Source organism: Fukomys damarensis, unplaced genomic scaffold, assembly GCF_012274545.1.
Source record: "Fukomys damarensis isolate Sample0158 unplaced genomic scaffold, DMR_v1.0_HiC HiC_scaffold_18, whole genome shotgun sequence".
Taxonomy (NCBI): domain Eukaryota; kingdom Metazoa; phylum Chordata; class Mammalia; order Rodentia; family Bathyergidae; genus Fukomys; species Fukomys damarensis.
Genome location: NW_022900930.1, coordinates 1,660,333 through 1,672,715, shown reverse-complemented (window position 1 = coordinate 1,672,715; position 12,383 = coordinate 1,660,333). Strand labels below are relative to the sequence as shown.

The following is a 12,383-nucleotide window of genomic DNA, read 5'->3' as shown; positions in this document are numbered from 1 at the left end:
CTTTTTTTTTTTTTTTTTTTTGTTAAAGGGAGTTAATATCACAAGGCAGCTGTTGGAAAAGAAAAGGAAATCTGCCTGGAGGTACTGTCTGAGAAAAAAAGGGGAGGGGGAGCAACACAAAAGGGCTTGAAAATCTCTTGAAACAGATACCAATAAGTTATGAGTAGAATATATTAAGTATGAGATTTCTCAAAAGTACACAAAAGAGAGCCTCCGTGGGTGTGTCCCAAACCTGTGCAGATTCAGCCCGAATGGCCCGATGGCTACTTAATTGTGTCATCTAATTGAACTCCAGATCTGCTTCCCTTCTAGTACAGACAGGACTTGAAGGTGGGAGGAAGGGGGTTGTTTGTTTGTTTGTATTTGTTTTTATTAAGTATGGTAACTTGAAACTGAATGAAGGTTTTCCAAACGATATTTTAAAAGCTGTCTTTAGTGTAATCCTCTGTTAACCAGAGAATTAACCAAGACTTTCCATTCCACCTCTTAAATTGATTTTTTGCCAAACAAGCTGATTTCACAAGTGCTAGAATCCTGCTTCCTAGGTGAAATTCCATCTTGCAACAATTCTTTCCAATAAGAGATTATTATCAGTTGAACAGCTACCATATTCCAGGAACTGGAATGAATTAATTAACTCATCTGCTTGATGAAAGCAATTCTCCCTACAACACATTGAAATTACCACCCATATTTTGCAAATAGGGAGCCAGGCTCAGGGAGGTTTGGAGTCTTTCTCCTGGTCACTTGGCTTGGAGGGTTGAGATTGAATGTAAGTCTGTCTGGCCCAAAGCCTGGGTTCCTTCCATTCTGCTGTTCTGCCCACCTTCCTAAGAAGGAATCCAACCATGGCCGAGCTCCTCCCTTGTGTGGGGCACGGGAGTCGGGCCATTTAAATTCCACAAAGTGCGACAGCAAAGGAGCACTCAGGGCTGCTGCCCAGGGACACCCCACTGGCCTGGTAGGATGGGATCAGGGTGGGCATGTGAGGACAGAGGCCTGAGGTCTGGACCAGCTGTCCCACAAGCGCTGGGGGCAGGATTGCTGTGCGGGCTGCAGGTGGAACAGCCGTGAGCAGCCAAAGGACTCACTTCCTTATCTTACTTTGCTCAGTCAGCAGCAGGAGGCCATGCACAGGCTGATCTCAGAAGTCCTATCCAACTGAGCATATCTCTACAGTGACGAACCAGTCCGTATGGGCAAGGCAGGGCCTAAAGAAATGGGCACTATGCACGGACCATGGACAGCCCTACCCCAGCTCGCCTCTTACCTCTCCTTCTCTGCTTCCACCAGAACAACTTCAGAAAACAATGGCGAACTTGGGAGCATATCCTCCTCTACGATGCGAAGGGACAAACACTATGCGATTCCATTCCTGTGAGCTCCCAAAACTAGTCAAACCTCACAGGACAGAAGGGAAAATGGTGACCGCCAAAGCTGGGTGAGGAGATGGGGAGTTAACACTGACTGAACCCATAAAACAGTTAAAATGGTCAATTTTGTACTACACATGTTGCCTCAACCCAAGAAAGAAATGGAAGGAAACAGAAAACGAGAAGAAAGCGAAGGGAAGGTGGAAGGGAGGGAAGAGAGGAGAGGCCCTGGCTCGGGATCATTCGTGACCGGAGACTCACAGAGCTGCAGTTCGGAAAGCTCTTGAAAAGCTGCCTCGACCACCTGTTTGGCAACTGCCTGTCCGAAGAAATAATCTTGCCAGAACTGGACGTCACCACAAATAGAAAGTCATGTGCGGGCCAGTCCTGAACCAGTCATGCCCGTACCTAAATCTGTCTTGGAACCCAGCGATCATTCCAGCATGATGCAAGGAGTGCGAAGGGCTGAAAAGAGAATCCGGTTCAATAAACATGCAGTAGCAGAGGACAGAAACGCTTACCCAAATCTCCTCACCGCGCTGGTGAATCCATGAATGAGAACAGACAGCCAATCACAGCCAATCCTGAAAGAGCACTGAAATGCACCTCTACTGAGCTCAGCCTGCAGACACGATCTCATCTCAGGTGCCCCTCACCAAAATCTACAGCTGAGTATCGGCTACCATCTCACTGCAGGAAACTAGGCAGAGTCCTTAAGAGACTTTCCAAGTGTGGCAGAGCACACAGTGGCGGAGGAGGCAGAGAGGCCTGAACTCAGCTCCAGGGGATGCAAATCCTCAGCCAAGGGGCATGGATCCCTTCTCATACCTCACAAATTCCCTGGCCTCAAGATGTGGAAGTAAGCTACCCGCAGTGAGATGTGCCTGTCTCAGAACCTTCATGCCACGGTGACAGCCAAGAAAAGATCAGTGATGCAGGATGTACCACGCTCTCCGCAGACAGACAACATGTCTCTTTCTAGGTTTTCTTCATGGTTCCTCCACGTGCAACCTCAGCCCAAACTTCCCAGGGCCTGAATCCTTGGGCCAGGTCCCCAGCTTTGGGGCTGGCTCAGGAATGCTTCTGTGAGTCACAAGTGAGCAAGTAACTGACCTTACAAATATCCCACTGGCTGGGAGGCTTTGAAGGCCTTTGGCTCAGCCGTGATCTCTGCCCTGTGTCACCCACCCCCAAACATAGGGAGAGTATCTGGGATGAGACAGCCCATGAGCCACAGTTAAATCTGCAGTGCGCTGAAGAAATGTCTCTCAGGTCTTCTGGCTCGGTGAGCACCATCACAGCCTGCTCTAAGCATTTCCCAACCCAGGGATGGCATGTATGTTTTAAACATCTTCAGTGACAATACAATCCCATCGTTTTCAGCCTGCCAGCCCTACCTTAGAATAACAGCTCCATTTCCAGGGCCTATTAAATTTTACTTTGACCAAACTAAACTTCTGGATACCAGGACTCTTTTTAAAATACACACAGACACTCAGTGACCCCAAACAGGGTATGTAGTTTTGCTTGAATTCAATCAATATACTGGCTTGAAAAGAAGCACTCTACTTTATAAACAAGGAAGTCCAATGTCCAGATCCTCACCATCCCCTGTCAGTCACACGCTGTTCTGACAAATGTTTATTTTATGCCAATCATGTATGAGATGCTGTGCCAGGGACTGTTTGAGTACAAAACAGGCCTTATTTTATCCACTCTAGGACTGAGAATTTCCTCACATTTTAGCACAAAATGCATGTTCCCTGTCAGTGGTACAAAATGAATAGTGCACCTCACGATTAACAGGCATCTCACAGTAGGTAAAATATGGCACCAGACACAGACCCTACTCTCAGGCAACTTACAGATGTTGCAATTTCTATCCTGGTAGCCAGTCTTCCTCATTTTCAGAAGGAAACCCAGGTTTGCTTTGGAAAGCCTCACCCTACTTTTTGCAAGACAGCAAACTGTTCTGTGGAGTATGCATGGCCCTCCTCACAGTAGCCCAGCCAGGCGCCTTAAAAAATATTTAGACAGACAGGCAGTACAAGAACCTCGGAAAACACTTGTTCTAGGAAATATTCCCAGTGCTAGCTGTGAGAGTTGATTTTCTTTTTCTTTCTTATTTGGCCAATTTTAGTGTTGCAAAGCACAATTTTTTTCTTTTTATGAGGAAATGTATAAACAAAAATAGAACCCTTGTAGATTGCAAGGAAAATTTCTGGGGGCAAAGAAGTCTTTGTCCACTGCCAAAAAAGAGGGATTGAGAGCAGGGGAGGCTAAAGAAATTGTCCCCTGAACTCTCAAACTAAAAACTTTCAAATAGTCCGAGAGGGAGCTTGGAACTCTCTAAACAAAAGTACTAGAGATCACCATGCTAATTTCGACCGGAAACACTTAAAGGTGTTCAAAGAAACTGGAAAAGAAGCTCAAGAAAATGACCAGAGCTGGGATACTAACCTTAATAACAATTACAAATCATCCCTGAGACAAACTGACCAGAAAAAAGATGGCTGTAGGCACTGAGTGTTAACAGCAGGATTATTAGTGTGGCAGCTGGCAAATGCTGTACTGGACTGTTGAAAAGGCACGGGCAGCACCCTTTTGCCATCTAGCAAGGAAAGCACAGGGAACAAAAAGCAGAGCTGGGCGTCCTGACTGAAACGCAGCAGGCAAGCTGGTCGCCATGTTGAATTTGGAGACTGCGCACCATCTAACTTTTGGCTTCCCACATCTGGTGCTTGATCCAGGCTGATCCAGCTGCATTCCTGAGCATCAGCACACAGGCTTTTCTGCTGATGATTTTCCCTGTTGGGGAAAAAAATGTGCTCTGAACTGAGGGGGTACAGTGCAGGGTGGAGAGATGAATGGCCAGGCAGAGCTGACAGAGGGTTACAAATGCATTGCTGGAGGAGAAGGGAATGGGCAAGGCATATCCAGCTCCACGGAAGCCGCGAGAGTCCAAGGGTGCTTTGGCAGCAGGGTGAGGGTGCGTGCTGACCCAGAAAATGCGGAGCTCACAGAGAGCCTTCCACCAACCTGATGTCTTCCCACCGGGACGTCAGGACCGCTTAACGCAAAGTTTGATCCCTGGGGTACAGAGTCAGACATTCCTTCTCTTCTCTGCTGTGTGTCAGCTCCCATTGTCAAATGTCTTTGTTTCCTAACTGAATCCCATCAGCGTGGCTGACTGCCTCACTTACTTGAAATGAAATGAGCTAGGAAACAAGTTTCCCAACAAGGCTGCATTCTCCAGGGTGCTAAGAAGGGCAAAGCTAAGCTCAGCCCCTGCAGAGAGAGAGGGAGAAAAATCCTATTTATTGTTTCATAAGAACAGTACAAACAAAAACCAAAAAAGAAAAGTCTCTCCTTCACCCTGATCAAAGAAGTCTGGTGTGTATCACACTTGCGCTGCACACATCAGCACCTCAATGGCAAGGCCCTGACAGTTCACCATCCTGGGAGGAAGGCCGTGCTGGAAGGAGTGAAAGGACTCCAGTTGGGGAAGTCAGACTCCTTTTTTATCAAAAGAGAGGGCTTGGTAATATGACCTTGAAGGTTCTAGACAAACTCTGAAGTTCTAGGAAACCAAGAAAAAATTAATCTTGGGCTAAGAGGGCAGAATCCCAAATAGTTAATTACTAAGAGTCTTGGACCTGACTGGTTATTTCCACCCTACTTCCCATAAGCAGCACCCTGGGGGCTGGCCAACTACCTGGTAGGTACCTACTGCAGCAGGGAAAGGGCTGAAAGGTCAGGGTGTCTCCTGGACCTTCATCTCCTCTGTACAGGGTCAGCCCTGCCACATTCAGCCCAGACCTCGGGCACGCCCTGTGTCTAGTATATAACTAGGGCATGTGCCTGAGGTCCCCCAAATTTTGGTGAGCAACTGTGAGAACAGCAAGAAAATCTGTTAATGATTTGGAGTTGGTGAGTTTCAAACAAAGATTTTGAGCACAAAAATGTGGATCCACTTTTTTTCAGCTCCTTAACACTACCTTTGGCCTTGAGTTCCTACAGCCCCATCTACAGCTTCTCATTTCTAACCTGATGCCACAATTTTCTAGCAAATCATTGACTGGTATTTTGTCTGGATGTTTAAAACCTAAAAATTAAATTGTAATTTAGGCTAGGTATTTTGGGATTACAATATCAAGCACAGTACTTGTGATCGATAAACATTGAATGGAGGGATACACAGATACCAACTATCAAATACACTGAATTTTTAGATCTTTGGGAAGCCACATCTACGCGTTCGGTGCCGAGGGCTTATATCACTCATCCCTGATAAAATCATATGAGCATAACTGTCTACTAACACATCACCTTTCAGAGCTTACTGTAATATTCCCTGGATTTGTAAAATGTTAGGGAGCCGACTTCTAAAAGTGATTGCTGTGATTTACCACATCCGAAGAGGAGGGCAGCCCCTTTGTTATACCTTCGAGGGTCCTTTGGGATCTTGACAGTGGCTGAGCCAATTTTTCCTGCCTGGCAATAAAAGTCTTCCTGTCAGGTTTCGTAAGAGATTGTATGTATGTCATTGTTTTTCCTATGTCTAAATGCACCTTTGGGAAGGAACCAAGTGGATGAAAGGCTTGTTGTTGGGGTTACACGGGGCTGTGTACCCACATATGTTACAGCAGGCGACCTTTCAGCTTGGGGCGCCCCCGTGGGCCACACGGTGGCTCTGAGTGACACTCAGTAGAGCGGTCATATGTGGCATGCATCCTGGCAGGTGCCCTCTATAATTTTACTTGAGTTCATTTGAAAGGGCCAAGAAAAGAATAGTGTGACTCAAACATAAGCAGCAAAACGTCCAGAACAATTTTTCTTGGAGGTGCCACTGTCCTTCCCCAAGAATGAGGGAGGCAGTAGGGACATTGAACCAAAACCACAAGAAACGTCCATTCTCGTGAGGCTCCAGTGGCGAAGGGTCTAAATCCTTCAACTTGTAATTTAGGCATGACTGCAAATGGCCCGCAGACGTTCTGAAGCACAATTTCCTTCCACTTCTGTGTGCTGCTCCCTTTACCAATGCAAAACCCTTCTGTGCACTTTATCACAACTGATGAAGAACACAGAAGAGGGGCTGTGAACAGACAGCAAGACTCACATTACCTACCTTCATGCTTTTTCTTTTCCTGGTAAGAATTCTGTAAGCAATCCAACCTCAAGGACACAATGCAGGAATTAGAAGAACCACATCATTCAGCATTGGTCTGAAAAGCGGGCCTGGCCTGGGCAGCTTCTCCACATCCATGAGTGACAGAGGCAGACATAGAGTGGGAGCTGGAGGGACCCTGTTCCCACTGACCTCTCCCGAGAACAGATACCCAGGGTGCTTGGCACTCGGGTCTCCTGCAGGCCAGACTGTGTGGGACCATCCCTGAGAGGTCCTGGAAACTGTCCCCAGACCACACCTTGATCCTAGAGTGCTCCTGTGCAATTCTATCTCAACCCAGAGTGATGCAGGCAGGGAGGGAAAGCACACCACCACGGGGATGTCAGTTTGCTCTGTCTGCAGAACCTGCCTGGGGGCCCTCCCTGGTACTTTTAAGCACTGAAATAGTCCCCCTCTTAGGACAGTGCCCCGAAGTCATCCACAGAAATCCTGGGAAGAGTAGTGCTGACACCTAGGGGTGGATATAGAAAGAGTCAGCCGTGGGAAGGAGCTGTAGGAGAGAGCAGGTGAGAGGGGCCAACCCCCTTCCTGTACGTTGCAGCTTCCAAAGAGATGCTGTGCTCTCCTAGCTCCTCCCCACTGGTCCCCATGCCCTCCTTAGAGAAAGGCCCTCAAATCTGTACAGTGACAACCCCTCACGCAGAAGGGCAGAAGCAGTTTGACCTGAACAGAGACTGGCTGGTCCCCTTTCTTGTCCTGTCTTCTATCTGCCTGGAACAAGCAGCCTTTGGGAGAAGATGGAGGTGGAGAATAGAAATTTCCAACAAGAGGTACCCACAGGCTTTCTGTCCTTGGGGACACAGGCCAGCAGCACACTTGGATCCCAAGCCCTCAAGAGGTGGCCCAGCACCCTTTCTTACCAAACTCGCTTGCACAGAGGTGCTCGATAATGGCCTCAGATTTCAACTCGTTGTCACACGGAGGACACACAGTCATACCTAGGAAGGAAAGAGGGAAAATAGAAACTGTAAGTTAAAGGGTTTCCTTGAGGAGGAGATCATCATGCGCAGCAGGCTGAAAGCAGACAGGGTCTTCTAGAATTTTCGAAAGGTGAGCTGAGAATTGAAAAGAAAGGCTCTTGAACCCAAGATCTAAGCCACAAACAGGCACATCATTTCCTTAAATATTTCGGTCTAGAGACCCTGAATGTGACACATTTAGACTAATGTTATCCAAGTCGGTGCAGGCAGGTCCTGGGAACCCTGGCTATGGGCAGCTAGGAGATCCTGGAAAAAGCTGGCATATAAATCACAACAGACTATTTCAGTCATCTCTTTCTGGTCCTTTTCCCCATCCTTTAGGTATCCCCATATCCCGCCCCCCGATTTCTGCCCCCTTCCAATGTGCAGACTCCCAAGAAGATGGCCCATCCCCGTGAGCAGCTCTGCAGGATACAGGAGCTTCAGCCTCAAAGCTCTGAAGGCCGCCCCCCCACCGCCACAAGGGCCACAGCAGCGGGAGCTTGGGCGGGGGCGGGGAGGCAGGGCTGGAGCTGCCAAATGGAGGAGGTAGCTGGCCTGGGAGGCACCCTCTGGAGGGTCTTTCATGAGTGACTGTGAAGGCTTTGAAGAGGAGGGGTGTGGGGAGGGCAGGCTGGGCCACGGGGAGGAGACCTCTGAGGCCAGGGCCAGCAGCCTCTGAGCTGGAAGGGCAGCGGAACGCGCCCAGTGGAGCCTGAAAGGCCAACGTGACTTAGAGCTGTTGTCCTCCTCCTGTTCATCATCACCCAGCATACAACTTGGAGCTCACAGAGGGCCGAGGGAAGCACCCACTGTAAGAACAGTCCAGAGCAGGCCACGCCGTCAGGCCGAACTGTGCCACAGCTACAAAGCACAGGACAGTGCCCCTGAGACTGAAGCAGGGGGACGGGATGGCGATGCTCTCCGTCTTCCTCTTCGCCTGCCCCTCTCTATGGGCTTCTGCAGCAGTGCCTCCCATCACTCCGAGCCCCCACGGCTCTGACCCTGAAGCGGGCAAAGCCGCCCCCCAAGATGGAGCAGGAGCAAGCCGCAAGGCACAAGCCTGACCCGGGCAGGATTCCTGCAGGCCACAGTGGCTCCCCAGACCTCTCCATCCAGATCCAAAGAGGATCCTGCAGGCCCCGCGGAGGCCACACCCGAGTCTGTCCCAACATTCTCTTCTCCCACCCTCTTCTCCTCTGAACTTGCGGGCAGTCTCAGTGTGGCAAGCACACGCTCCAAGCAGATGCTGGAAATATGCTTTGCACCCAGAACAAGAGGCTGAATTCTGGAGGAGATGTTTCGTACCAAAGAAAAAACTTGCCTGGAATTTCCCATCATGGTTCTTGCTTCCATGGGGGGTGGGCTATGCACTCAAGAGAGTGAGCTGTGCTTTGTGCTTTCCTTGTTTAGTTTTTCTAATCCTTGTTTATATTTTTAAGTAGAAGTTATTGAATTGGAAAATTCTACATATATAATGTTAACCCAAGAAGTAGTAAGGCCAGGGAAACCCAAACAGAAAGGCCAAGTTCCTCTCCCCTCCAATGCTTGTGCAGCTCCCTGGATCCACAGGCTTTGCACTCACAAGGGCATGTTCCCCAGCCCCATTGATTACACCTTTGGACTTCAGGGACTCTCAGTAGCAAGACCTCCCATCGGGGAGCTCAGTGTGTTTTTCAACATGGCTTTCTCCATCTTGACTTTTCTTACAGCCAGACTCTGGACTATCTTTTCCTGGAGAAAGGAGAGGAATGTGTAATGTAATATTAATCTGCACCTCCTCATGTGTCCTTGGGGCCCTGCAGCTGCCTGGGCAAGAGAAACCTACCCAGGCCTCTACCTGAAAGGCAAGGCTGAATCACTGTCTTAAGGTGTGTTTACAATAATGTTTAAAGCAGATGAATGAAACAGCACAAGGTTTTGTATTTTATTAATATTTCAGAAGAGAAAGCCTAACACTGGAGAAAGAATTCAGTGAACTTTTTAAATTAATGTGCATACACACACACACACACAGAGCCAATCTTCCCGGGACAGCTGAGGAGAGATGGATGGAGAGATCCTAAGGGAGGCCATGGGGAAGTGACAGCACTGTAGCCTCCATGATCTGGGCCAGCATAGTGGTTTTAATGCACAACACGCCAAAACAACAGCACTAAACTAAAGCACTCCATCAGTAAACCTGGCAGGAAAGAGGAACAATTTATTGGCCTGGGAATTCAACAAGTTTAACATGAATGCAAGACTTACAAGTCACTTTCCTGGAAAAAGAACAATTGCCTGTCCTATAACAGAAGCTGATGAGGCTTGGGCATCTGCCTTTAGGGAGAAGGAGGTCTTTCGAGTCTTTCCTCATCAGATTAAGCCTTAATAACATGTTGTCGCCCAAAAGCTCTCTATGCCCACGAATGTAAACAGAAACCAGTCTTAAGTATATGAGGGTGTGATGCTGCATTGAAAATTCAGTTTTAATTTCAAAAAATAAAAGGTAAATAAATAAAAGCTAGGGCTGGGGATTTAGCTCAGTGGTGCCACCACCTGCCTCGCAAGCACAACGTCCTGAGTGCAATCCTCAATACCAAAAATAAATGAATGATCAATAGAGAGATACAGTATTCATTGTCATTCAAAAATACTATAGTTCTTATCCCAGAGTCACCAGCCAGAAGGCTTTGAGGACAAGTGTTGAGTCTCTCAAGTTGCCCTACACACACACACACACACACACACACACACACACTCACACACCTCCAGGCTCATCTGACAGCAGCCAGGCAGCTGGGGAAGCCACCGTAGGGTCCCTCACAGCAAGGGGTTGCAGTTCTGGGCAGGGATCTGGGTCCCCTCAGGACACGGGGAGAGCACCAGTCCCGAGTCCAACTCCTGACTGAACCTCTCCCAGCAGTTCTCTCTCAGATCAGCACAGAACTTGTGAGGAGACAGCCTGAGCTCAGGTCCAGAAAGAGAGCAGACAAGGGGACAGTGGCCTCGAAAGAGGCACCCCGGGGTCAGCAACAGCGGACTTTGCCCACCCCACAGCGGGATTAGGGGGGCTCTTTTCCTTCATGACCAGGTACCCTCTCCAGTGCTCCATCCTTCCCCGGGGCCGCAGCTGCTCCCACAAGCTGCTCTCCAGAGGTCTCCACTTCTGTCCACAAACAGCCCCCAGAAAGAGGCCACCACAGGTCACCGAGACTGGACTCAGTCCAAAGCAGAGCTGGTCACAGCCTCCAGAGCAAGGCCCCTCATCCCCAGCTCCTGAGGCAAGGGAAACCTGAGGACGACGAGGACAGCTCCGTACCCAAAGGACACAACTTGCTTCGCTTTGGATCACTGCTCAGAGCTGCTTTCAAAGAGCTGCCTCTATGAAAGTCTCGCCCTGAGAGCACAGGTGAAAGGGCTGCTCACCCCACCCATCCAGGCCAGGGTCTATCCCTGTGCCCCCACCCACTGGGGCCATCTCCCTCCCTAGGACAAACAGGAGCAGAGGTACCAACCTCAGGGCATTCTTCCCCCGCATCTAACCTCATCCTCATTCGGGGAGCCATTGACAGCTTGCTCATTCTTTTCGCAGCAGTAACAGAGGTCAAAAGACACTGAACACTTCCAGATGAGCTCAGTTCTCCCCGCTGCCCACAAAGCCCCCAGAATGCGGGTCTCTGGGCTAAGCACACCTGGGTACAGCTCCCTATCTCAGGTCCTCGGCCCAGCTCTGAGACTCAGCTCTTCTTTGATGGGATTCTGGGCTGAACTGGTTCCTATAAAAGTCAGGCCACCATGATAGGGTGTTCTCGGGGGGTTTTTGTCTTCATGGATCTTTCTTTTTTCTGCCACTCAAGAATTGCCCTTTGAGTAAAAAGGATTCAGAGCAGAACTTCAGGTCCCCAGGGGGTAGGAATTTGCAGAGCCCCGTTTGCAGCTCCCACTCCCCACGGAGGAGACCAACAATGAGGTGATTACATTTCTATCTTCCTAATTACCTGAGGATTTGTGTGAATGGGAGAAACGGGGGATGCGAGGAAGTCCCGAAGATCCCTAAACTGAGCTGTTACGAGAAAGGGTGAAGAAATCTCTGAGACGTCTAAACCTCTCCCCCTCGGGTCAGTGTAGATTCGCGCAGCTAAAGAAAGTAGTTTAAAGTTGCTTTCCAACCCTGTGAAAATAAGGCCGCGCCTAGGGTTCGCTCGGCCGTTCTGAGCTTCCCACTTTGACGTTCGAGTTTTGCCGGCGGGAGCATCCCCCTTTGGGAGAATTAAAAACTTTGGCGTAGGACGGGCAAGTACCCTACCCTGACAGAGGCGAGCTCTCCGGCTATGCGCTCGCCTATTCTCGGATACGAAGAAAGGGAGACCCGATGGAGAACAGCGGCTCCCGGGTCCGCAGAGGCGCCGGGCAGCGCCCTTACCTTGGGGTCTGGAGGCTTCGGTGGCATTGGGCGGGGTCATGGCGATGCAGACGTCCCCCTCGGGGAACTTGTCGCACTTGAGCATCTCAGGCCAGTGGAAGCCGAAGAACTGCATGACGGGCTCGCAGGAGTCGCGCACGGCCTCGCAGAGCCAGCGGCACGGGTAGATCGGCCGGTCGAGGCACACGGGCGCGAAGAGCGCGCACAGGAAGACCTGCGTGCCCAGGTGGCAGTTCTTGTTGAGCAGGGGCACCCAGCTGCTGGCCTGCTGCTTCACCTCCGCCATGCTCTCGTGCTCCAGCAGGTTGGGCAGCACCATCCTCTTGTAGCCCACGTTGTGGCACAGCCGCAGGTCGGCCGGGATGTCCACGCACTGCGGCGGCTTGGTGTAGAAGCGCCCTCTCTGGTACGCGCCGATGTCCGACTGGAAGCTCACGTAGTCGTACTCGCTGGCCGAA

The 12,383-nt window shown here is 49.9% G+C and overlaps 1 protein-coding gene across 1 annotated transcript in view; it reads right to left on the bottom strand.

The window, feature by feature from the left end:
* Positions 1 to 12,382, bottom strand: part of Sfrp1 (secreted frizzled related protein 1) — a gene marked incomplete at its 5' end in the record, with an annotated part of 36,732 nt that extends 24,350 nt beyond the window's left edge. Inside the window, 2 exons of the mRNA XM_010617164.1 lie at positions 7,422 to 7,499; positions 11,926 to 12,382. Of these exons, the coding sequence (XP_010615466.1) occupies positions 7,422 to 7,499; positions 11,926 to 12,382 (535 nt within the window). The remainder of the gene's footprint in view (positions 1 to 7,421; positions 7,500 to 11,925) is intronic.
* Between the last annotated feature and the right edge of the window lies 1 nt (position 12,383).